At 41.5% G+C, this 24,711-nt stretch overlaps 2 protein-coding genes across 3 annotated transcripts; both read left to right on the forward strand.

Moving 5' to 3' along the window:
* Positions 1-687: 687 nt before the first annotated feature.
* On the forward strand, positions 688-4,032 carry LOC311047394 (uncharacterized protein). Of its 2 annotated transcripts, XR_014600976.1 has the most exons (5): positions 688-766; positions 2,216-2,930; positions 3,101-3,181; positions 3,307-3,616; positions 3,964-4,032. XR_014600976.1 is itself a non-coding variant. In XM_084060092.1 (4 exons), exons 2-4 carry the CDS (start codon positions 2,222-2,224, stop codon positions 3,369-3,371), a joined length of 855 nt encoding a protein of 284 aa, XP_083916218.1. In that variant the 5' UTR covers positions 688-766; positions 2,216-2,221; the 3' UTR covers positions 3,372-3,690. The 2 variants fall into 2 exon arrangements, 1 of the variants encoding a protein (XP_083916218.1); XM_084060092.1 differs by lacking the exon at positions 3,964-4,032 and having other exon boundaries at positions 3,307-3,690.
* Positions 3,978-8,726, forward strand: LOC311047004 (uncharacterized protein; the record flags this gene model as incomplete). Its single annotated transcript, XM_084059588.1, has 7 exons — positions 3,978-4,032; positions 4,121-4,216; positions 4,327-4,413; positions 4,563-5,425; positions 5,729-5,946; positions 6,198-7,543; positions 7,675-8,726. The coding sequence occupies 7 exons, from the start codon at positions 3,978-3,980 to the stop codon at positions 8,721-8,723; spliced, it is 3,714 nt and encodes a 1,237-aa protein (XP_083915714.1). The 3' UTR covers positions 8,724-8,726.
* Positions 8,727-24,711: the final 15,985 nt, after the last annotated feature.

Genomic DNA, 24,711 nt, shown 5'->3' on the forward strand with positions numbered 1-24,711 from the left:
GGGCCATCTATATAATTAGTTACTGTTATCCTGTTAGCTCCGTTTCATTGTAATGATTGTATACATCTGTATAGCCAACATGACCGTCATATCATGACAGTCATGGCTACTTGTTCCTGGTTTTTTTTAGATTTCTACATTTACAACCCGTACATCTACATAAACGTTAACATTTCAAATATAAAGTGCTGGCCCCATGGCCATGAATGTAACAAGTTAAAACGTCTGGGTCTAAGTACCTGTATCTTCTGTATTGTGCAATAAAAAAGCATTTTAATCTGATTGGCGGACATTTTTTTATAGAGTTATAATGTATCAGAGTGCAGTACACCTCCCAACCGATAGGGTTGCATTGTTGAAAGCATATGAAAAAATGGCCACCAATTGGATTAAAAGGCTTTGTATTGAAAAATACGGAAGATACGGTTACTTAGACCAGGGCGTTTTAACTTGTCACATCCATGGCCATGGGGTCAGCACTTTATATTTGAATTTTGAACGTTTATGTAGATGTACGGGTTGTAAATGTAAACATTTTAAAAAACAGGAACAAGTAGCGCCATGACGCTTGTGACAGACGAGCGTCATGTGAACCATGGCTTACAGCTGTTCAGAGTCGCACACCCAATCAACCCCGCCCCCTCAGTGGGTGCGCAAAGTTTACCCACGGACTGAACGGTCAGTCGGCGGTCAGTGTGAGAGAAGAACAGAGAAGACGATACATGATTATTACTGCAATTGATTTCGTTCGTTACACACAACAAAGGTAAGTCACTTGTTTTGGATGAATGAAAAGTTGACTGATGAATACTTGTGCATGTTGTCTTGTTATTTGGGTATGGATAAAATGGCAAAATGCCCCACTCGACCCATGTAATCTCCGATTGTTTGCAGTCATTTGTGCCATATTGGTGAATGTAAATTACATTTAAATAAGATGGTTAATCATTGTCGTTGGGTATTTGAACACAGATAATAATAATACACATAATATTTGTATAGCACCTTTCATGACATGAAATGCAGCTCAAAGTACTTCACAGAGCAAGAATACAATAACAGAAAAAGTAGCCTACAACTAATTTAACAATAAAGCAAAAAAAGATAAGCAAAAGTATAAAACAACATTAAAATAATTTTAAAAAAGGCAGTAAATCAGCCAAAACAGCGAGGACAAGACGGACAGATGGACAATGGTTGGTCATTGTGGTGTTTTGATTGATGTGTAAACACAAATGATCATTACATTCAAAGCTGTTGAAGCACATAGTTGTTGCATGTTAATCCGTCACCCTCATTATATAAAATTAGTTATTACATGAAAATACGATTGCTTTTACTAGTAAATTTAGGTGTTGTTGGACTACTGATTTCTATGTTCTGTATACAGCTGTACTTGTTGTGGCCAGTGAATTTCTGTAGGCTAAGTTCTCCCCCTCCCCCATTCACTCACTCTCATTCAACTAGCATACTCTGGTTGGTTGTACAGTTCATGTTGAGAATGTGAGACTGATAGTCAGGCTCCCTGCTGCTGCTGGTATGCTTGCATTGTCTTGTACATGTGATAAACATCTGCTGTGGTCTCCCCCCAGTGATGGAGAGAGATATAGTGAGATATAGTCAAATCAATCATCATAATGTTTTGCTACTACTACTGTTTTACTTCTAGCTTTATCATTTTTAAATCTTCTATATCTTATTATTATCCATACCGTTGAGGAAGCTTTAAGTGCCCTGTGTGTCTGTGACAATAAACACAATGAAACATTGTAGGTTTGGCCAAAATCACTCTAGATTTAGATCACACTTGATTGTTGGTTCTGTCATTGTCAATCAGGGTTTCTTGGTTTATTTCAGTTATATGCTTTGCATATTTACGTTATTTGCCACATCTGCCTGGTAGTATGTTTACATATAAATCCTTATTATTTGTATATGATAATTAATCATCAACTAAAAAGCCCTACATACAGCAGCAGTGAAGTTTACCATTTGTTGAGGCCCATGATATAAGCTGTGTTGTGAATAAAGTCTAAACTATACTGTGGGACACAAGCCATCTCTCATAGCTCTGAGCATTTACAGAGCTATGAATCATGAGCCATGGCTTCTCACACACAATACAATTATAATATAATTAAAATATCAACTTGTTTCAAAAACTAAAAATGTATAATGTATAAGTCTAATACTTTCTCTTCTTCATTTGTGATAGGCAAACATGCACAGAAGAATGTCCTATTTCCCTGGAAGAGTACATGTTACTTTCCGGAAGGGGCCACGTGGATATCTCCTTGAGGGGCCTTCAGATGAGGCAGCACTTATTATGGACAACGTTGGTGCAGACAAGCCTGACAAGCCTGAAGCATTGCCAGAAGACCTGGTTAGACGAAACGCCTTAACTGTTGTTCGAGAGAGAGGAGGGGATGCCTCAGACAGACAAGAGGTGTTTGGGGAATATGTCCTGCAGTTTGGCAAATACCAAGGGAAGTCCTTTCGGTGGCTTCTAGAGAACGACGTGGGATATATGATATTCCTTACCAATAAACTACAAGCAGAGGAGGCTGCAGGAGTCGTTGAGAAAGAGGGACACAACAAGGACAGCTTACATTCATTTATCAACTATGCCCACAGCTTTGATGAGATCCAGTCTCTTATAAGATACAAGTCGCAAAAGCCATCTGGAGACAGATACAAGTCACAAAAGCCATCTGGAGACGACGACGATCTGGTTAGATTTGGTCGTCATAAGGACAAAACTTACCGGGAGATTTGGGACAACAGGGCCGGTGGCTACGCAGCCTTCGTACTGCAGAAAAAGTGGTCCAAAGGTACATGGCCGGACAAGCTGAAAACATACCTGATGAAGAAGAAGGAATCTGCCTCCGTTTCCTCTGCGTCTGTGCCTGCCTCAAGTACTTCTACGGAAGGTTGTTTTTTAATGCCAGCCGTAGTATTTTAGTAAGATGTGTCTGTAAATGTATTACATTTCATCTTCATTACAGCTCAATCATTTTAACAGATGCTGTTATTTTAAAGCAACCTATGTACTGTGTAGAAATTACATTTTTACTACATTCTACATATTTTCTGTCTGCAGGCATCACAGACTTTGGAGACGATGATTTGGACAGCTTCATGGTGATAATGGGGTCCCCCTCTAAGTTAGCGGTGCATTGCTGTAAGTACACATTTGTGTGTGTTTGTTGCTTTCTTCACTGATTGGACATTAAAGATGAGACAATTATGGCTCAATCTGTTTGCTATTAATGTATGTCTGCTATTTCAATCTTTTTGTGTTACCAGCTGTTGAAACATCTTCCTCAGTTTCTGTACCAGGACAGGCTACAAGAGAAAAGGGTTTGTTTTGAATGAAATATACAATTTGTGTGACAGGTTATTGAGACACCATGAATTTATCTCATAACCTGAACAAAACCTTTTTTTTGCCTGTTGTGTTTTCTGTGTTCTGGTCATGTTCTGGCCATGTCCGTGTTCTGTGCATGTCAGTGTGCTGTCCTGTCCACGTTCTGGACTTGTTCCACTAACCATTGTTTGCATGCGAAAGTTCTGCTAACTGAGATAGGGAACATGAATTGATCCAGCCACGATGATGGTGAGTACCCATTTTATTCTGTATCTAGCCTAGTTATAAGTATAAAACATACAGTATTTTTTGTGCCATTTTGGTTCCCCTGCTTAGACTATTATGTAATGCATTTGACAATTGAGTATCAACCTATTTAAAAATGTACTGGTGTGTATGAATGAATTTGGTCTTTTCACCACATTGAATATACAAGATGTTATTAGTATAATGTAATATACATGTAATGTCACGAACAATATAGTAGATGCAAACATTATTTTTTTTGTATGGGAATAAGATGGTGTGTGCCTTTAGCTAACCATTTGTATATTGCCAATCCTACAATGAGTGACACGATTTTGTCTGTTGTATAGTACCATCTGCTACGATGTCCAGACCACCTGCTGGTACTGAAAGTAAACTGCAGAAGTTGCCAAGAGATGGTAAATACGCTATGATTCTATTCATCTGTCCAAATATGTGTTATGCGGTGTGGCGGTATCTGTTATGCATAAATATGTACTTTTGTAGACTCAGATGTCCCTGCTTTGAAGACGCCCCCTGTGCCTATTCCGCCAGAGCTGATGTGTCTGATGCCAGCAGGTCCCCCACAAGTGGAGAGGACAGGTTCTGCTGCAGGCATGTATTATTTTAAGTGATTTTCATGCTCATTTTAAGTGATTTTCATGTTCATTTTATCTTCATTCTACACTAACACAACATATCCCTCTTTTCAGGAACTACACCAAGTTCAGATAGACACTCTGCGTCAGATAGGCCTGTTGTTTCACACACTGTCCCACATCCACTAGTGGCTCCACGTGGTAAGATTTTTTCTCTGTTTTCTTTTAAAAGGTTACTGTGCTGCAAATGCTTCCTCCATAATTATATTGTAATAATTATATTGTAATAAACAATTTGATCATATTATCATTACATTTCAATAATGTCCTTTTCATCCTTGTTCCCTCAGTTGGCCCATCGGTCCCTGTTCCTCCACACATCACATGTGACACCAGTGAAAGCACTTGGAAGTGCAGTAGTCATCAGCAATGGTTCATTAAAGAAGAGCTCAAATCTCTTGGGCTGTGGCCTAACTTTGAGCATAACCGTAAAGCAGGACATGCCATTTCGTTATGGCGTCACCCTTTTCAGCCAGAGCTCCTCGACACCGTGTCGACACTCCCACCCCGAAACTTCTACCAAATGCATCCGTTCTTCATTTGGAAACCAGAGAACGAGATAATGGTCCGGCTGAGGAACACTTATGTACTGCCATGCCTTTATGGCTGTCCAAAACCTAATGTAGCACAGTCTGGTGTGGGTAGGCCTCGGGTGGTTGTTGGCATCAGTGGACAGTATTATATATTTTCCTCTCGCCTCCAATGCAAGGTGTGCAAGAAGCACTGGTTTGCTGACAAACCTAAATGGCTGGAGAAACTACCCACGAGGTTCACAAACATTTTGCCATCAGTCCTTACGTACAAGAAGGCCCTCTGCAAGTCTGTGATTGATGAGCTGAGGCGCACTGGCAAGTCACCCACAGATATGGCAAACCAGTTAAATGAAATGATGCACCTCAAATATGAGCGAGCTCATTTGGCATATCTCCACAACATTCAAAATGTCTGGGATGCTGAGGCTGGGATGTACGGACAGAGGACAATTACACGGATGGTGAGGAAGGATGACACACCCCAGCCTTTTGGAGAATATGACATAAAGGCCTGGTGTGGAACATCAGTTTCTGGACACTACGTGACCGACTGCCTCATTGACGAGTACCGACGGCAAGAGCCGGCCATCACCAAGATGCTTCAGGGCACCTTCGGACAGGTCTGTATATGTAGTTATTCATACTGTATATTCACAGGTGATATAATGATACTGTATATTCACAGGTGATATAATGATACTGTATATTCACAGGTGATATAATGATACATGCATATTTATTAACGTAAATTTATATTTATTGACAGACTGAACATGTTAACTAATTCAGAGATTGAGTGCAGATATTTAGGCCCAAAAGCTCAGTATATTGATTTAATCTTGATTTGGTTCTTTCTTACTGCTGTTGTTGCAATGACATCTGATTTTCCCTCTGGGAATATCAAATGGCTTATCTTATCTTAGGTCTGGCGGTCTGACCACACCAGGAAGGTGGCACGGAAGGTTACACTGTCATCTGGTGCCATGTCGAGCTATGCAGTGATGAATGAGAACTGGATGATTGTCTCCTGGGTGATGGTGCAGGCTGAGACAGAAAGGTCGCTGCGGCCTATGTACGACGGGTTGGCTAAGAGGTACAGTGATGCAGAGGTGGAGAAGGCCAGTTACCAATGGGTGGACAGGTGAGAATAGTCATATTTTCTTTCTTTATTATTGTATTGCCTATCACCCCCACCCCTCCAAATCACACAAGGTTTCACCTTATATTTGTGTGATAATACTGTACATGTTGTTTTTATGCTTATTACAACACACCAACCTTAGTAAGTCAAATGTACTTGTATGTGCAAGTACAAAGGGATAAAGAATTATGATGTGTGATTCTCAAAATGACGTTTGAAAAGCCTTTTATATGCCTCTTTTTTTCATCCAGGGACTGCTGTGCACCATTTAAGATCCCTGACACTCTCCCTGATGAGCACCTCAATTGGGATGCCTGGAAGACAACAGATTACATCATCACTAACGCCACCGCTGGGCCTATGGAGAACACCTGTGCATCCCGGATACACTTCAACTCCAACATTGTTGTCAAGTTGGACCTGTTCCACTGCATGCGCCGTTTCTCACGGGAGTGCACATCTGAGCATCATCCTTTGTTCAGCACCTTCTGTGAGTTACTCTCCACTGCCTTTTCCTTAGTGGATCAGGAAGACCTGCAGAGGCTGAAGGATGCCTATAAATTCTGTGCAATACATCCTCATAATCCAACAAAACAACACGTACGACAGCACTGCCGGATCAGAATTCCATGCCCAGCATTACTGGTACAAAGAGTTGAGAGTGTACTAAAAAACTTTCACCAGATGACCGACCCAAACAATGTGCCCTTGTTCAAACCATCTATGCTGAAGTTGTGGCGTATCCAGAGGGTGCACATTCTCCGTGGGTGCCTCAGTGACCCTGAGCTCACAGAGGGGATCCTGTACCGGTATGGGGGAACTCTGCAGCTGAACCATGTCCGTGGTGAAGGAGCAAAAGTCCCCATCTGGATCCCAGTCAGAGGGACATCACAGCAAGAGGGGTTCCACTTCCACCAGGCTCAGTGGATTACTGGAACTCATGCCTCCTGTGAATTGTTCCAGGCCCAGGGCATGACAGGGGTGGCACGTTGGAACTACCAAAGACTTGTGGATCTTAAGCAGCCAGGTGTGATCCTCCCACGTGTGTTTGATCCATCGTTGTTTATAGATCTGAACTCTGCTTCAAAGAGAGTGACTGGCCAGGAGAAGTACCCTGCAATTCACCTCTCTGACAGGGACACAGGTGAAAGGTTTGGCCTGGAATACAGAGAGCCAGAGTGCCGCCCAGTACCACTTGACTGGGACAAACACAAGGCAAAAGAAAGTGATTCTTCTGTTCCTCTGCCCCCTGAACTAGCACCACCCACAACTGGTCTGGCATTGGCAGCACCATCCTCTGGCCTGGCAGCATCTACTGTGTCACCAACATCATCTGGCCTGGCAGCATCCACTGTGTCCCCAACATCCTATGGCCTGGCAGCATCTACTGTGTCACCAACGTCCTTTGTCCTGGCAGCATCTGCTGTGTCCCCAACATCATCTGGCCTGGCAGCATCTACTGTGTCCCCAGCATCCTCTGGCCTGGCCGCATCCACTGTGTCACCAATGTCCTTTGGCCTGGCAGCATCTTCTGAGCTGTTTTTAGTGCCTAAGCAAGAGGTGTTGTCCCAAATACACATGGAGCCTACAGCTGAGAGTGAGTTGACACTTAAATATTACAAATATTTTACATATTAATATGTGAATATATACATTAATGGTTTTACTGAATAAATATTAGTACAATACTATAGTACCAAATCATTGAAACTGTTTTCTTTGTTCTAGTGCGCTCCATACCCCTGCCAGTACAGTCCTCACCAAGGAGTGCCCGCACTGGACCCATCAAGACAGGTCGGAAACTGTTTGTTTTGGACTACAAACGTTGGCCACAACCAATGAAAGCAGCTATTGACAGTCTACTAGTCAAGTACCATGGGAAAAAAGACATAATGCAACTGGTAGATAAAGATTATGCTGCCATGGTCCTTCAGTCTGCCACAGATCCAAATAGTTTGCTACACAGCACAACCAAATATCACATAACACAGTACTCAAAACATCTGGCCAAACTGATGAACACCTCCTCATCACTGAACACCAGTCCTGAAAAACTTGTGGAGACACAAAACCTTTGGTACAGTCTAACTCAGGGGAGTGAGACTGTCCATGTCCCAGTTGTTGCAATTCCACCAGCCATCGTGAATCCAGCAGAACCTGTGTCACAACGAGCACCTCAAATGCCAGTGACAAAGGAAGAGATCCAGAAAATGGTGCTGGACATAGTGCAGCAGCAGCAACAGCAGCAGCTGCAGCAGCAACCAGATACACAAACAAGGAAATGTCTCTCCTGTGGGCAGCCTAAATCCCGGTACTCAGCAGGAGATGGATCCTCAATTCATTTCTTCTATCAAAAATTGCCAGTGCGATATTTTTACTGCTCCACTAAGGTGTTCAAAGCTTACTCTGCAGAGGGTTTGACAAATCCCAAAATGACATTTGAGGAGTTTGCACAGACTGAGTTCTTTCAACGTGAACTGGACTCAACAAAACAGAGAGTGGAGGCCAAAGCCCAGAGAAAGAGGAAACTCCCAGACACTCAACCTAGCGGACGACTTTGCCGTTTCTGCCGCCAGGGGCTCAAGCAGGGCCCAAACAGTCCACATATTCACACTGGGTTTCCAGGAGTGACTGGGAAGTACATTTACTGTCCGTCTAAAGTACTTTCATTGTACAAAGACAAAGGCATGGCAAAGGAGATGTCATGGAAGGAATTCCAACAATCCTCCTTCTATGCCATGGAGAAGGATAGGTGGACAGCAGAGAGGAAGAAATGAGAGATATGCTACCACCCCCCCCCCCCCCCCGCCCCCCCTCTCATTTTTCCCAGCAGCTTTCAGTGCCCTGATCATGGACAAAGACTGAAAGAACTAAACTGTAAAAAAAATCTCAGCAACTATTTGCAAAATGTACATAGACAAGTGAAATTGACATTTATATTATATGTATGTCTTCTGCTTCTTGGACATTTTTATATACTGTGAATGATGTCTGCTTATAGCACATTTTTACATGTATGACTTCTGCTACTTGCACATAACCCATGGCTGCAAACAATATCATACATGCCTTAAGAGTTCTGTCATACCTGCAGTTCTACCTGTACAACATTTACCTCTGTCTTACCTATAATGTGTATATAGTGTATATATATATTGTTATTTCATTATATCCAGAATTATTACGTTTTTATTATCTTTTGTATTGTGTTGTATTAGCAGTCTCTGCAAAACATATCTGGTTCATGTTTTTTGGAAAATAAATAGTTTCAGTGATTCTCAACCTTTTTGCTTTCAAGGACCCTTACTTTGATAAGCATTTGACCACGGATGAAAAGGGTAGCACACACATCCATGGCTCAGGTGCAAGACAAAGAAAAGTATTATAAAAAAGGAATAAAGTCTGCACACTGGAAATGCTGAAAAAAGCGTTTGTCAGCGTTTCGGCCTGTTCAGACCTTTTTAAGGACATATACGGTATATGTCCGGACTGAACAGGCCGAACCGTTAACAAACGCAATAGATACAAAGCAGAGCTTTTTTCAGCATTATCAGTGTGCACACTCTATTCCATTTTTAGACCACGACCCCCATACATTTTAAATCTCTGGAATCACTATATCACTATATATTGCAATACCATGGACATGCTAAAGCATACTGAAATCACATTGGCTGGCATTCACTCCCATGATCGACAGGGATGCCCCTTCCGCCGCCACCACGGCCAGGCACGGCCGTCTCGTCGCGGGGCAGGAGCTGATAGTAACGGTTTATTAGCAAAGCATTATTGATCTGTTATTACAGTGCGGTGCTGCCACCATCTGGAGGCCAAGTATACTGTTTTGATGTGTGCTGGTCTCAAAGTGGCCCTACCACGATATGCTGCCTCCTGTTGACTGGACATTGATACTACAGGGCCTTCGTGTTGGGAAAGCTTGATGCGATTCTATTGGCTGTCAGTGAGTGACGACTATTCACGTCTCGCCGTCGCGGGGCAGGAGCTGATAGTAACGGTTTATTAGCAAAGCATTATTGATCTGTTATTACAGTGCGGTGCTGCCACCATCTGGAGGCCAAGTATACTGTTTTGATGTGTGCTGGTCTCAAAGTGGCCCTACCACGATATGCTGCCTCCTGTTGACTGGACATTGATACTACAGGGCCTTCGTGTTGGGAAAGCTTGATGCGATTCTATTGGCTGTCAGTGAGTGACGACTATTCACGTCTCGCCGTCGCGGGGCAGGAGCTGATAGTAACGGTTTATTAGCAAAGCATTATTGATCTGTTATTACAGTGCGGTGCTGCCACCATCTGGAGGCCAAGTATACTGTTTTGATGTGTGCTGGTCTCAAAGTGGCCCTACCACGATATGCTGCCTCCTGTTGACTGGACATTGATACTACAGGGCCTTCGTGTTGGGAAAGCTTGATGCGATTCTATTGGCTGTCAGTGAGTGACGACTATTCACGTCTCGCCCCCGCGACTGAGCTATGGATAGAGCAGCTATTCAGCAAGCAGAAATCACACTTTCAACTCCCACCCAAAGGTTTTGACCCTCGGGTCAAAAACTTTATATTTGAAATCCGAACATTTATGTAGATGAATGAACGGGTCAAAAATGGAGAAAGTGTAAATACCAGGTTGAAGTTCATTCATGACAGATCCAGACTGCACTAGCGATTTGTTTACATTCGACCACATGGCTCATTTGCATAAGATGTTACAATATTGATTTTATCCCACTGTTGAGGGTTAGGGTTATGTTTTTGTATTCCAGTGCCTTGCCCCACTGGAATACAGTGACTGCATGAATTAATAATATACTGGACCTGACCATACGTAAAATGAAGAATACCTTGTGATGTCAGTGACATTTTATTACAAATGAAAATAAAAACTAGAAAATGTGCTCCTCAGAGCACAGGTCTCCGCCAGTACTGTTCCTGATTAATCCTGTCTTACTTATTTATATTACATATTGTCACGTGTCACTTGACCAATGTTAGCTTGGCTGATGGAAGCTCACTTCAAAAAATATAAATGATTTTTTGATGTGACACACCTATTTATAGGTTTTTATTTCATCATGCGTCTCGCTAGCCAATCAAAGCATTGGTGACAACATATTGTCACGTGTCACGTGAAGCTTGACCAATGTTAGCTTGGCTGAGACGGACACACACACGGAAGGACGGAGACGAAAACATACTCTCCACCTCTGGCGGAGACAACAAGCAAAATATACCTACACTATTGGTGTTTTTTCATGTTTGTAGCTGGCTGTAATCTTTCACTGAAGAGCATGCAGGGCAATGCTCAAATACACACAACAGTTCTATAGTGGTAAAAAAACAGTCAGACCTCTGTACCCTGCACGGTTTAACTGCTTCAGTAAATCTGAGACTCCTTGGACCATGTCATTCACTCATCTCTCCATCGCAGCTTCTTGCTCTCAGGAGAACCTGTTCCCCTGTCGTCAGCCTCCAGCACAGAGGTAAGCCCAGGCAAGAATAACTTTTATTACAGTTTGTGAAAGTGACAGCTTCATGCTCATTGTCTGATGTGACTTTAAGGTTGAAATGTAAATCAGTGTGAATGCTAATGTGCACATCATTATCATCATCAATGTATGATTATTTGTCTAATTGTTTGTTTTTAATGTCACCTTTTCTTCAATAAAGCCCTGCCAACTACATCATATGGCCTGTTCCTTGGAGGAGTGGATGCAAAAAGGAGTTTAGCTTGTTATTAATTCAGTTCCTACATTGACACAATAGTATATGAGAAAAGTCATACTAAACTCGTACTGTGTCATAAAAAATGAAGCCATACAATACTTTAGTATAAACAAAATGCCATACAGTCCTGTCGTTAAAACAATACTTTGTTCTTGTCAGCCTAAATTGTTCACAGCACAGCTATCTATTTTTATATTTAATTCTTGTGACAGGGTAACTGGTGTGGTTGTCATGGTTACTAACCATGTGTTTCAGAATGATTGGAGGGCGGAGTGTGCCATGTGTTTCAGAATGATTGGAGGGCGGAGTCTGTCATCAGTGGAGATCTGGCCCACCTGGATTGTCCTCTATAAAATAGGTGGCTGGACTTTGCTCTTGTCTTCTCTCTCACCATGAAGCTCACTGGGAGCATTCCAGCCTTTTGGATTTTTGGTTGTTGAAGGACAAAACCACTTTGGTAGAGGTTTGGGTTGTGTAGTTACCTTGACATGATGTAACTCCAAAGGTGAACAAGAAATCTAAAATAATTGCTCCATTGAGTAGAAATTGATCATTCAAAATATGCTCCTCATTGACATTGTACGGTAAAACAGCTCTCAAAGTCACGCTTTTAGCACATAAACGAACACAAACAAAGCTGATTCAGTCAATATAGAACATCACCAAACCCAGTACCGTTTGTTTTTTTAATACAAATGTCAACTTCCTGCTGATTTTACTATTTGAAGATCCAGATCCGCGGATCCAGTCCGGGTTTTCTTTTTAATAAAAATGGCAAAATCAACAGGATGTTAGCCTTATTTCAAAAACAAATGGTACTGGATTTGGTGATGTTCTAGATTGTCTGAATCAACTTTATTTGCGTTTATTTGTGCTAAAAGTGACTTTGAGAGCTGTTTCAGCATACAATGTAATTCAATGAGGAACATATTTTTAATTATCAATGGAGTAATTATTTTAGATTTCTTGCCCACCTTTGGAGATGCATCATGGCAAGGTAACCACACCCAAACCAACCCAAACGTCTACCAAGTGGTCTTGCCCTTTAAGCACTGTCAAGCAACTACCCCAGTATCCGTGGGTATAGCTTTAGCAGAAAATAGCCAAGCGACAAGCTCACTGCGACACATTGTGAGCTTGTCGATAAGCTATTTTCAGTCAAAGCTTTCCTCATAATAACACAAAACAGAAAATACACTAGTGTTGAGCCCTGAGGCTCACCGGTTACCCATATGGGGTCAAGTTAGTTTTAATAAAATCATGTAAACCTCCTTTGTTTGTGTGAGTTTCCTCATTTTGTTACAAACTCAGCGGTTTGCAACACTCTTGGTTGGTTGTTGCAATAAATATATTACATTTAAGTGGTTGGATTCAATTTACGTAATTTGTTATCCCTGAGTCACTAGAATACCTCAAAACGAAGTATGGAGCTCAGCCTATGATTGATATGCTGCATGCCATGAGTGCAAAGTGGTATTTTCTTAGACTTAATTCAGCTAATCAAAGAGGATCTGTGGTCATAATACAGCACTGTTTGAGGAACTATAGTTGAACACTTTACAGACATATTTTTTAATGTCCAGTCCAAAGTGAGAACAATGTAGCCTACTTGATTTAACACCAAAACTGCTATAGTTTTGATCATCTGAAACTAAGGAATTTATAAATGACAAAAAGGGTATGAATTTTTATGACATTACAAAACATCTCTCTGTTTGCTTTCAATGAAGGTGTAAATCTAAACGTTTTCTAACAGATGGTTTTAAAAAACCTAAATCTCAGTTGTGTCATAATGAACCCTTTCCCTGATCATCAGAGGGTGTATCTAGTAGATTCAGTCATTCTGTCAGGGGTAGAGGTGTTTGCTGTGGATTTTCATCTTTTGACCTGTCAACTCTCACTTTAACTTTAAATATAACGTGAAAATCCTGATTATTGTGAAAGGCCCGGTGGTGCAAGAGAAAAGCATAGGCTTCACAAGCGAATGGTTGTGGGTTTGAATCTTGGTCAGGGAAGATCTCAATTTTCGGTCTTTTTAAGCCGAGAAGCATGGATGAAGCCCGCCTCCCTCCTCACGCCCTCTTTTAGCTCCGGTAGGAGAGGGAGGAGCATGGAGGGAGCCCACCTCCAGGGGGAGGAGCTTAAGAATACGGTAGGAGAGGGAGGAGCATCGAGGGAGCCCACCCCCAGGGGGAGGAGCTTAAGAAATGTACATATTATTCAAAGTTTTTTTTGTTTTGTTTTATGGACTTTTTATTTCACATTAATTTGTTTGAGGTATACTTTTGTATTGCTTAGTGTTTTTTTTATTGTTTAGTGTTTTTTTCCATCACCAGTTTGTATTGACCACAGTTTCATTTTAGTTTTATTTCAGTTTTTATTTAGTAGTTGTTTGAGTTGTTTTGAGTGAGATTTGAACCTGCAACCTTGAGTTTGTGAACCACGTATTTATCTTTTAAGCCACGCTGGCATGGAAATTACAATTGGGAGCGTCATACTTACCCCACCTTTTAGAATTTAGATGATGTTTAGAAAATGTTCTTCAGGAGCTTTGAACCCCAAACTTTCTGCTTTCAGACCCTGTGCTTATCTCTTAATCCACGCATGTATGGACAATCCAATTGAGAACGTAATACTTAAACCACCTTTTAGAATTTAGATGGACAGTGAAAATGTTCTTCAGGAGCTTTGAACCCCAAACCTTCTGCTTTCAGACCCTGTACTTATGTCTTGAGCCACACAGGTATGGACAATCTAAATGAGAACGTAATACTTAAACCACCTTTTATAATTTAGATGGACAGTGAAAATGTTCTTCAGGAGCTTTGAACCCCAAACCTTCTGCTTTCAAAACTCATGCTTATCTCTTGAGCCACACAGGTATAGACAATCTAAATGAGAACGTAATACTTAAGGCACCTTTTAGAATTTAGATGGACAGTGAAAATGCTCTTCAGGAGCTTTGAACCCCTAACCTTCTGCTTTCAGAGCCTGTGCTTATGTCTTGAGCCACACAGGTATGGACAATCCAATGAAGAACGTAATACTTTAACCACCTCTTAGAATTTAGATGGACAGTGAAAAAGTGCTACAGGAGTTTCAAACTCTAGCCCTTCGGGTTTAAAACCCAAGAGCTTTCTCTTACGCCGTGGTGGCATGAAAGATGCAACTGAGAATGTAATACTTAACCCACCTTTTCAGGATTTAGATGGACAATGAAGATGTTCTATGGGAGCTTTGAATCCTAAATCTTACGTTTAAAAACTCTGGAATAATCTCAAACGTACTCTAACAGGTTTTTGGGGGGACGATTTTGGCCTCCACACTTAGTGATTTTTTCGGATTTAACTTTCGTTTCGCTATGCCAAACTTTCGTTTCGGTAGTGACCCAATGGTGAAAAAAGAAAATGTACTAAGTCCAGAGCTCGATGAATGTTAGGGACCAAAAAAAGTGTCACTACAAAGTACTACCAATCAACTCTAAATTGCCTGAAACGTACTCCTAACAGGTTTTTGGGGGGACGATTTTGGCCTCCACACTTAGTGATTTTTTCGGATTTAACTTTCGTTTCGGTAGTGACCCAATGGTGAAAAAAGAAAATGTACTAAGTCCAAAGCTCGATGAATGTTAGGGACCAAAAAAAGTGTCACTACAAAGTACTACCAATCAACTCTAAATTGCCTGAAATGTACTCCTAACAGGTTTTTGGGGGAACATTTTTTTTTTCGTTTCGGTAGTGACACCATTGTGTCACTACCGAAACGGAAAAAAAATTACTAAGTCCAGAGCTCGATGAATGTTAGGGACCAAAAAAAAAGTCACTACCAATCAACTTTAAATTGCCTGAAACGTACTCCTAACAGGTTTTTGGGGGAACAATTTTTTTTTCGTTTCGGTAGTGACACCATTGTGTCACTACCGAAACGAAAAAAAAATTACTAAGTCCAGAGCTCGATGAATGTTTGTGAATTTTTTTTTCCGTTTCGGTAGTGACGAAAAGTGACGAGTGACGAAAACAGAAAAAAAAATGTTCCCCCAAAAACCTGTTAGGAGCACGTTTCAGGCAATTTAAAGCTGATTGGTAGTGATTTTTTTGTGAATTTTTTTTTCCGTTTCGGTAGTGACGAAAAGTGACGAGTGACGAAAACAGAAAAAAAAATGTTCCCCCAAAAACCTGTTAGGAGCACGTTTCAGGCAATTTAAAGCTGATTGGTAGTGATTTTTTTGTGATTTTTTTTTTCCGTTTGGGTAGTGACGAAAAGTGACGAGTGACGAAAACAGAAAAAACATTGTTCCCCCAAAAACCTGTTAGGAGCACGTTTCAGGCAATTTTAAGCTGATTGGTAGTGATTTTTTTGTGAATTTTTTTTTCCGTTTCGGTAGTGACGAAAAGTGACAAGTGACGAAAACAGAAAAAAAATTGTTCCCCCAAAAACCTGTTAGGAGCACGTTTCAGGCAATTTAAAGCTGATTGGTAGTGATTTTTTTGTGATTTTTTTTTCCCGTTTCGGTAGTGACGAAAAGTGACGAGTGACGAAAACAGAAAAAAAAATGTTCCCCCAAAAACCTGTTAGGAGCACGTTTCAGGCAATTTAAAGCTGATTGGTAGTGATTTTTTTGTGATTTTTTTTCCCCGTTTCGATAGTGACGAAAAGTGACGAGTGACGAAAACAGAAAAAAAAATGTTCCCCCAAAAACCTGTTAGGAGCACGTTTCAGGCAATTTAAAGCTGATTGGTAGTGATTTTTTTTTGATTTTTTTTTTCCGTTTCGGTAGTGACGAAAAGTGACGAGTGACGAAAACAGAAAAAAAAATGTTCCCCCAAAAACCTGTTAGGAGCACGTTTCAGGCAATTTAAAGCTGATTGGTAGTGATTTTTTTGTGATTTTTTTTTTCCGTTTCGATAGTGACGAAAAGTGACGAGTGACGAAAACAGAAAAAAAATTGTTCCCCCAAAAACCTGTTAGGAGCACGTTTCAGGCAATTTAAAGCTGATTGGTAGTGATTTTTTTGTGAATTTTTTTTTCCGTTTCGGTAGTGACGAAAAGTGACGAGTGACGAAAACAGAAAAAAAATTGTTCCCCCAAAAACCTGTTAGGAGCACGTTTCAGGCAATTTAAAGCTGATTGGTAGTGATTTTTTTGTGATTTTTTTTTTCCGTTTCGGTAGTGACGAAAAGTGACGAGTGACGAAAACAGAAAAAAATTGTTCCCCCAAAAACCTGTTAGGAGCACGTTTCAGGCAATTTAAAGCTGATTGGTAGTGATTTTTTTGTGATTTTTTTTTTCCGTTTCGGTAGTGACGAAAAGTGACGAGTGACGAAAACAGAAAAAAAATTGTTCCCCCAAAAACCTGTTAGGAGCACGTTTCAGGCAATTTAAAGCTGCACTACCAATCAACTTTAAATTGCCTGAAACGTACTCCTAACAGGTTTTTGGGGGAACAATTTTTTTTCCGTTTTGGTAGTGACACCATTGTGTCACTACCGAAACGGGAAAAAAATTACTAAGTCCAGAGCTCGATGAATGTTAGGGACCAAAAAAAAAGTCACTACCAATCAACTTTAAATTGCCTGAAACGTACTCCTAACAGTTTTTTGGGGGAACAATTTTTTTTTCGTTTCGGTAGTGACACCATTGTGTCACTACCGAAACGGAAAAAAAATTACTAAGTCCAGAGCTCGATGAATGTTAGGGACCAAAAAAAAAGTCACTACCAATCAACTTTAAATTGCCTGAAACGTACTCCTAACAGGGTTTTGGGGGAACAATTTTTTTTCCGGTGTCACTACCGAAACGGAAAAGAAATGACTAAGTCCACAGCTCGATGAATGTTAGGGACCAAAAAAAAAGTCACTACCAATCAACTTTAAATTGCCTGAAACGTACTCCTAACAGGTTTTTGGGGGAACAATTTTTTTTCCGTTTCGGTAGTGACACCATTGTGTCACTACCGAAACGGAAAAAAAATGACTAAGTCCAGAGCTCGATGAATGTTAGGGACCAAAGAAAAAGTCACTACCAATCAACTTTAAATTGCCTGAAACGTACTCCTAACAGGTTTTTGGGGGAACAATTTTTTTTTCGTTTCGGTAGTGACACCATTGTGTCACTACCGAAACGGAAAAAAAATTACTAAGTCCAGAGCTCGATGAATGTTAGGGACCAAAAAAAAAGTCACTACCAATCAACTTTAAATTGCCTGAAACGTACTCCTAACAGGTTTTTGGGGGAACAATTTTTTTTCCGTTTCGGTAGTGACACCATTGTGTCACTACCGAAACGGAAAAAAAATGACTAAGTCCAGAGCTCGATGAATGTTAGGGACCAAAAAAAAAGTCACTACCAATCAACTTTAAATTGCCTGAAACGTACTCCTAACAGGTTTTTGGGGGAACATTTTTTTTTCCGTTTCGGTAGTGACACCATTGTGTCACTACCGAAACGGAAAAATAATTACTAAGTCCAGAGCTCGATGAATGTTAGGGACCAAAAAAAAAGTCACTACCAATCAACTTTAAAGTACCAAAAGTTAAAGTATTAAAATGTTTGAAAATAGCAGATCTAAAAGCTCACAACGCGTCGTGTCGGCACTCCCTTCTAACCTAGTGTTACTAGCATAACATTACTGCATGTGGAAAGGACCCCATCATTGCATGTAAAAAATATTCTGAACACAGAACAGACAGTAGGTCTGAACAAGTGTCTCAGGACATGGTGATGGAAGGTGCAGTGAGAGGCTTCATAGCTGAATGGAGAGAGAATCCACCTGGAGAGTTCATCGGAGTGTGTCATCGTGTCTATGAGCAAGGCATTGGACCCCTAACTGTGGTAAACCATCAGCTGGGTAAAGCTGGAAACTGAGTCTACGCCACAGGATCAAATAGGTCAAATTATTATTATTATTATTAGGGTGATGTAATGGTATTTTTTATTCCCCTAAATGCACAGGACAGCAGTTTGTCTGGTTTCCTCCTCTCTGTAAATTAAAGATACACACTCACACACACACACACACACACACACACACACACACACACACACACACACACACACACACACACACACACACACACACACACGTCACACACGATATGTTGGGGTCTTGTAGATCGCTTATTTCTGCTACTTTTGACACTGAGTTTTAACTGACCATGATACTGACCATGTTACTGACATATGTCATTGAGTGAGTGAACGTTTGAGGAGGGATATACACTTTTATGAGTATGAATTTATCTTGATTTTGTTCACCTGTGTGATACTCATAGCTGCACGTTATTATATGGGCATACCTAACAATAGATGACCAAAACAAATTAAACTCATTTTTGTGTTTTTTTTTTGTGTATCAAAAGTCCCTAAAAAAAAACAATCTTAATTACTCAATCTTAAAAACGTGCTCCTTGTCAGAATATAGTTGTATAAAAATATCAGAAAATGTCATTGCACCGGACCTTTAAGATTCAAACCCCCAATCATCAGATTTGTGAAGCATCTCCACCTTCTCTTGTGCAGCCAGGCCTTTCACATTGATGAGATGTTTAAGGGCATATTTGAGGTTGAAGGGAGAGGTCAAAAGATGGTTTGTGTGGATCGGCAGATTCGTCACTCCGCTAAATAATTCAAGATGTAAACTCCCGACAATGGCGTTGAGTGATGCTAGCGGCGGCGATGATATTTTGACTGCAATTGATGTTCTCTTTCTGTAATCAAACTGGGGAGGTTGTGGCTTCATGTGGTGTTGCTTTTACACTATGGAAACATCCAACGTAGTATGACAGCATATACTTTCTTTTACAACATAATATAGTCTTGACTTACTTGACTTAAGTGTCCTCCATTTCACTCGGTTCTTAGCGGTTCTTTCAAGATCTCCCTAGTTGAGCCCACTCTCTGTAATATCGTATTAGTTGTTAATTCTTCATTTTTTTGATTACATCTCATAACTTTTTGGACAACATAGCAGACTTGTCATTTTTACCACTTATAGGGTGAATTTGTCCTTGTTTACATTTTTTGAAATTCCTTTTCATGTTTTTTGATGCAAATGATTTGCTCATTTGTTCTTTTTGAAATGTGTACACTTCCAGGCCACTGTAAATTAACCATCTGAAACTCAGAAAATCAAAGGACTTAAAATAGAACAAAGCCTAACTGTGGAATGATGTGGTGAACATCATTTCAAAGTTTCCAAGTTGCTTTATTTTGCTTTAGTGCAATTAGTTTGGCTTCATAAAACAAAACAAAGCATTACTGTACCAGACATTTTATCGAATATAACAACTTTATCGAAGAATCAATTACACCGAAGGAGACAAGTCAGATATGAATGAAATGCCTGTTTTATGAGATGCAAACCAACACACTGGCAGAGGATTCTGTCAATAGTTGTCCCTCACAGCCTGTGCCCTGTGCCTGAGCTGTCAATCACACTATCTCTCACCATAGTCACCCACTTAAAAGCATTTCCTAGGGAATGTGATTGACAGGCGTGTTTCTATGCAGGGGCGTGGTCTCAAAGAGTCAAGCTGGGGTGCATTATAGAGGCGAGATACATAATAAGAACTACAGCGCAGGAAAAGGCCCGACCCCTGGGTATGGTTTCCCTCTTTGGCACAAAGCAGTCATTCAAACAAGATGCAGATAGAATGGCTACCTCTTGCTGAGTTGAGAATCGAAATGTGAAAAGATCAGCGAGCTGGACAAGAAATAACTGGAATCTTATCGGATCTTAACACTACATCCACCGTGAAAACCTGCGGCACGCCACAAGTGACTTGTCTTGGTTTTAAAATGTCAGCTGGTTGACATTCTATTTGCCTGCCAGACTCAGTTGTTGGAGCATTTATCAGTTAACTGTTTTGTTTCCTAATTTCTTCTTATTTTGTTCATCTGCTTTCCATCTGTTTTAACTTTCTCTTTTGAAACTCTCCTCTCTGAAAACAGTACATACCTCCTAAGTTTCAAACACATTTCAAAAAGTGTAAAATAAAAGCTGGAAGGGGGGGAGGGGGGGTCTGTGATCCTGCCCTGTAATTCCTCAACACATTTCTAGAACCCTGTGCTTGAGTGTAAGCCCAAAATCAACAACAGATAAGCCTTTTTCTTTCGTTTCGGTAGTGACACAATGGTGGAAAAAAAAAATTACTAAGTCCAGAGCTCGATGAAAGTTAGGGACCAAAAAAAGTCACTACAAAGTACTACCAATCAACTCCTAACAGGTTTTTGGGGGGACGATTTTGGCCTCCACACTTAGTGATTTTTTCAGCCTGATCGCCAGAGAATTAGTATACATTGCACGGATCCAGTGCATGTCATTCCGTGCATAGTCGCCTAGAAACCCCCAAATTCCGTACATATGTACGGTGAGTCCCACGGTGGGCGTAACCAGTCGCAACCCGGAAAAACCCGGAAGTAGTCCCCACAACAAAATTTACGATTCTGTGCCTATCGGTACGTAACTCAAACGGCGCTGAGTAGGCTCAAGGGAATGTCGCAATGTTCAGGACGGCAACTCGCTCGCTTTAGCTCGCTCGGTGGTCCTTCACACGGCGACAATTCCCTTGAGACTGCGCGCCTCCGAAATGGTTTAGTCACAATGGGGGAGATGCGAGGCGGCTATGCACGGAATTTGTGGTTTTCCAGTAGTCTATGCACGGAGTTTGAGAAACGTTGAAAAACGTTCAAAGAGAATGTTTCCTCTGGCGATCGGGTTGGATTTTTTTGGATTTAACTTTCGTTTCGGTAGTGACAAACTTTCGTTTCGGTAGTGACACAATGTACTAAGTCCAGAGCTCGATGAATGTTAGGGAGCAAAAAAAGTCACTACAAAGTACTACCAATCAACTCTAGATTGCCTGAAACGTACTCCTAACAGGTTTTTGGGGGGACGATTTTGGCCTCCACACTTACCCTGCGTTTTAACAGCGGGCAACTCCGGGCGATGCCGGGCGATATCGCCCAAAAAGATAAAGAAAATCCATCTTTCATCGCCCCCCCGCCCACTTCGCCCGATCGCCGGCTCTCATAGACTTTCATTATATTTTTGGGCGACGTCGCCCAGAGTTGCCCGCTGTTAAAACGTACCGTTAGTGATTTTTTCGGATTTAACTTTCGTTTCAGTAGTGACAAACTTTCGTTTCGGTAGTGACACAATGGTGAAAAAATAAATTTACTAAGTCCAGAGCTCGATGAATGATAGGGACCAAAAAAAGTCACTACAAAGTGCTACCAATCAACTCTAAATTGCCTGAAACGTACTCCTAACAGGTTTTTGGGGGGACGATTTTGGCCTCCACACTTAGTGATTTTTTCGGATTTAACTTTCGTTTCGGTAGTGACAAACTTTCGTTTCGGTAGTGACACAATGGTGATTTTTTTTTTTTACTAAGTCCAGAGCTCGATGAATGTTAGGGACCAAAAAAAGTCACTACAAAGTACTACAGATCACAGGTTTCTGTTGTGGCTGTTTTTCAGAATTTACTACAGACTAATACTACAATTACTTCAACAACAATAATAAACCAGAAACAACAAATGAAGATATACAAGCTTATAGCCTTGTAGATCTGCTATTTTTGACGAATGTTTCCACCCAGAATAAAAAGTTAAGTATAAAGTTATTTTCAACTTGTGTTTTTCAGTAACAGGAGTCTCCCAGTATCTCCAGTCATATCCCGGCGGACACAGTAGTCTTCAAGGCAAGAGTCAAAGTCAGAATGCAACATATACCTTATAGACGCCGGTAGGGAAGGGGCAACTATTATTCGCTTATAGATTCCAAGGACTTGGAATCAATACTCGATTAATGTCAGAACATAAGCCTAACAACACACTTCCCTAGGCAAGGCTCCTTTCGGTCATCTCTGTGCTTTCAGAGCTCGCTCTATTGGGACGGACATGGGTCCTTCAAGACATAGGAGCTCTGACTGGAAGGGTATAACTATTCTTTACGCTGCGAGGCTCTGTCTTCTGATATGACATTCTATAAAAAGTACACATGTGACATCATTATATGGGAGCGCCAATGGAGGGGGAAGGCTGCTTCCGTACACACTCCTCAGCGTGGCAGCGTTTTTCCTTTTTAGTATTTTTAAGCCTTTTCTTTTTTTCCTACACCGTCGGGTGTCTAAGGAGTTATGACAGGCAAGCACTTCTGGACATCAGCACAGCGATCGCACACAGAATTCCGGACTTTTTCGCAGAAAACCCTCCACCCAGCTGGGTGGTGGGAGATCTTCCCTTTGTCTCGGCAGGGATCATAGCGTGGAAACGGCGAAAGAGGCGTCTGGGGACAAGAGCGGGCCTTCGAAAATGTTAAAAAAATAGCAGATGTACAAGCTCACAGCGCAGCACGATAAACATATCTACTTATATAATTGAGGAGTGACTTCCGCCCCGCCACTGACGCTATACTCTGCTCTGTTGTCGAGTAAACACAACACCGACACACCACATCTCGCCACCACAGTAGCCACGGCGTGCGCGCTGAATTGTCTTTACAACGGATGCACGTTCTTTTGCCTCTATTTCATGCCTCTTCACATTCATGGCATAACATGTTTACAAAGCACCTCAGCACACACCACTTTCACACAACGCCACTACAAATGTTTCCCATGCTATCACGCCTTCACAAACCAACAATGTAATGTGCAATGCCTTTTTAACACTCATGTTTTCACCTCTTTCTTTCATCTTCCCATCTTATCTCCATGCTTTTCACAACCTCGCATTTTCTCCATGCTAATTCACACTCTTTCTATGCACATGTATGATTGTTTTCTAAACGGATGCTGCTTTTTTCCCCTGTATTTCATGACTGCTAACATTAATGCCATAACATGTTTACAAACCACCTCAGCACACTGCTCTTTAACACACTGCCACTACAAATGTTTCACATGCTATCACGCCTTCACATACCAACAATGTAATGTCATCTCATGCCAAGGCAGTACATCATTCAATACAACTTCTTCACACACAAAACTATACTAAGGAGCCGTTGCGCACCACAACTGCCACCATGTCTCCATCTAACTGAATCACAACAACGCCATACACACCCATCACCTCACACGCTGTCTGTGGCCCCACTTACTGCACGTGTGTTTCTAAGCACACGCCGAAACTTCTTCCTTCACTCTAGCACTCAGTTCCATTCCTCTCTTCCCACTCTCTATGTTCTAATTCATCTCTTCACTCTTTGCCTCACTGCCTGTTATGTTGTCTTGGACCCATTACTTTCAAGACATTGTTTTCTTCGGCCCTCTTTTACGTTGTCAATCCTATTGTGCCTTTTGCTGCTTCTCACACCACACTTACACTGCCTCACAATGTTCCCTACTTCACAGTTTACCTACCAGTAAGACTCCCTAATCGGGAGATAAGCGACCGTAGGTCACATGTATACAGAAGAGGGCTGTAACGGCGATTGGTTCCTAGTTGTGTGGGCAATGGATAGTTTTGTTTGGTGGTGTAAATGTGGGGTTAGCTGTGACATGGTGGCGTTTATGTGGGCAGAAAACGTGTAATGTGTAGCTGTTGCAAATGGGTAACAGAGTGAATGCTGAGAAATACGACTGGCACAGATTTTGTTGTGGGGAGCACAGTGGGAGATTGATGAGAATGCAGACAGGCGTATTCATTTTGATGTTGTTTATTGTTGAAGAGGCAGCTTGACAGTGAGTGACATGTAGCAAAGAACATAGCGAAGCCCCCGAGTTACGGCATTTTATGTGAGCTGCAGTGGCAGGGGGTCCTCCACTGGGGGCGCCACCACTTTTGCATCCGTTCTGGAGCACCAGGAGTGGGTGGTCCCCGGGAATGCCCCGTGAGCAGCCCCGTTGGGGTGGTCATTTGGTAATTTGTACACATGTGCTCATTTTTTACACTTGGGGGTCCCCGAGGCAGCTGGGGGTCCCTGGAGCTCCGGGGGTCCTTGGAGGGTGTAGTTTGGCAGGTAAGGAGTGTGTGTGCAAAATGTGGCATGGATCGGGGCAATGGGTGCGGAGATATGA

The sequence above is a fragment of the Gymnoscopelus microlampas genome, assembly GCF_963454915.1.
Source record: "Gymnoscopelus microlampas genome assembly, chromosome: 6".
NCBI lineage: Eukaryota > Metazoa > Chordata > Actinopteri > Myctophiformes > Myctophidae > Gymnoscopelus > Gymnoscopelus microlampas.

Bases quoted from the DNA above. Each gene is read 5' to 3' on its own strand.
- LOC311047394 (XM_084060092.1), top strand. From the start codon at position 2,222: ATGCACAGAAGAATGTCCTATTTCCCTGGAAGAGTACATGTTACTTTC. The intron at 2,931-3,100 runs GTTGTTTTTTAA...TTCTGTCTGCAG, and splicing joins CTCAAGTACTTCTACGGAAG to GCATCACAGACTTTGGAGAC. The intron at 3,182-3,306 runs GTAAGTACACAT...TTGTGTTACCAG, and splicing joins TAAGTTAGCGGTGCATTGCT to CTGTTGAAACATCTTCCTCA.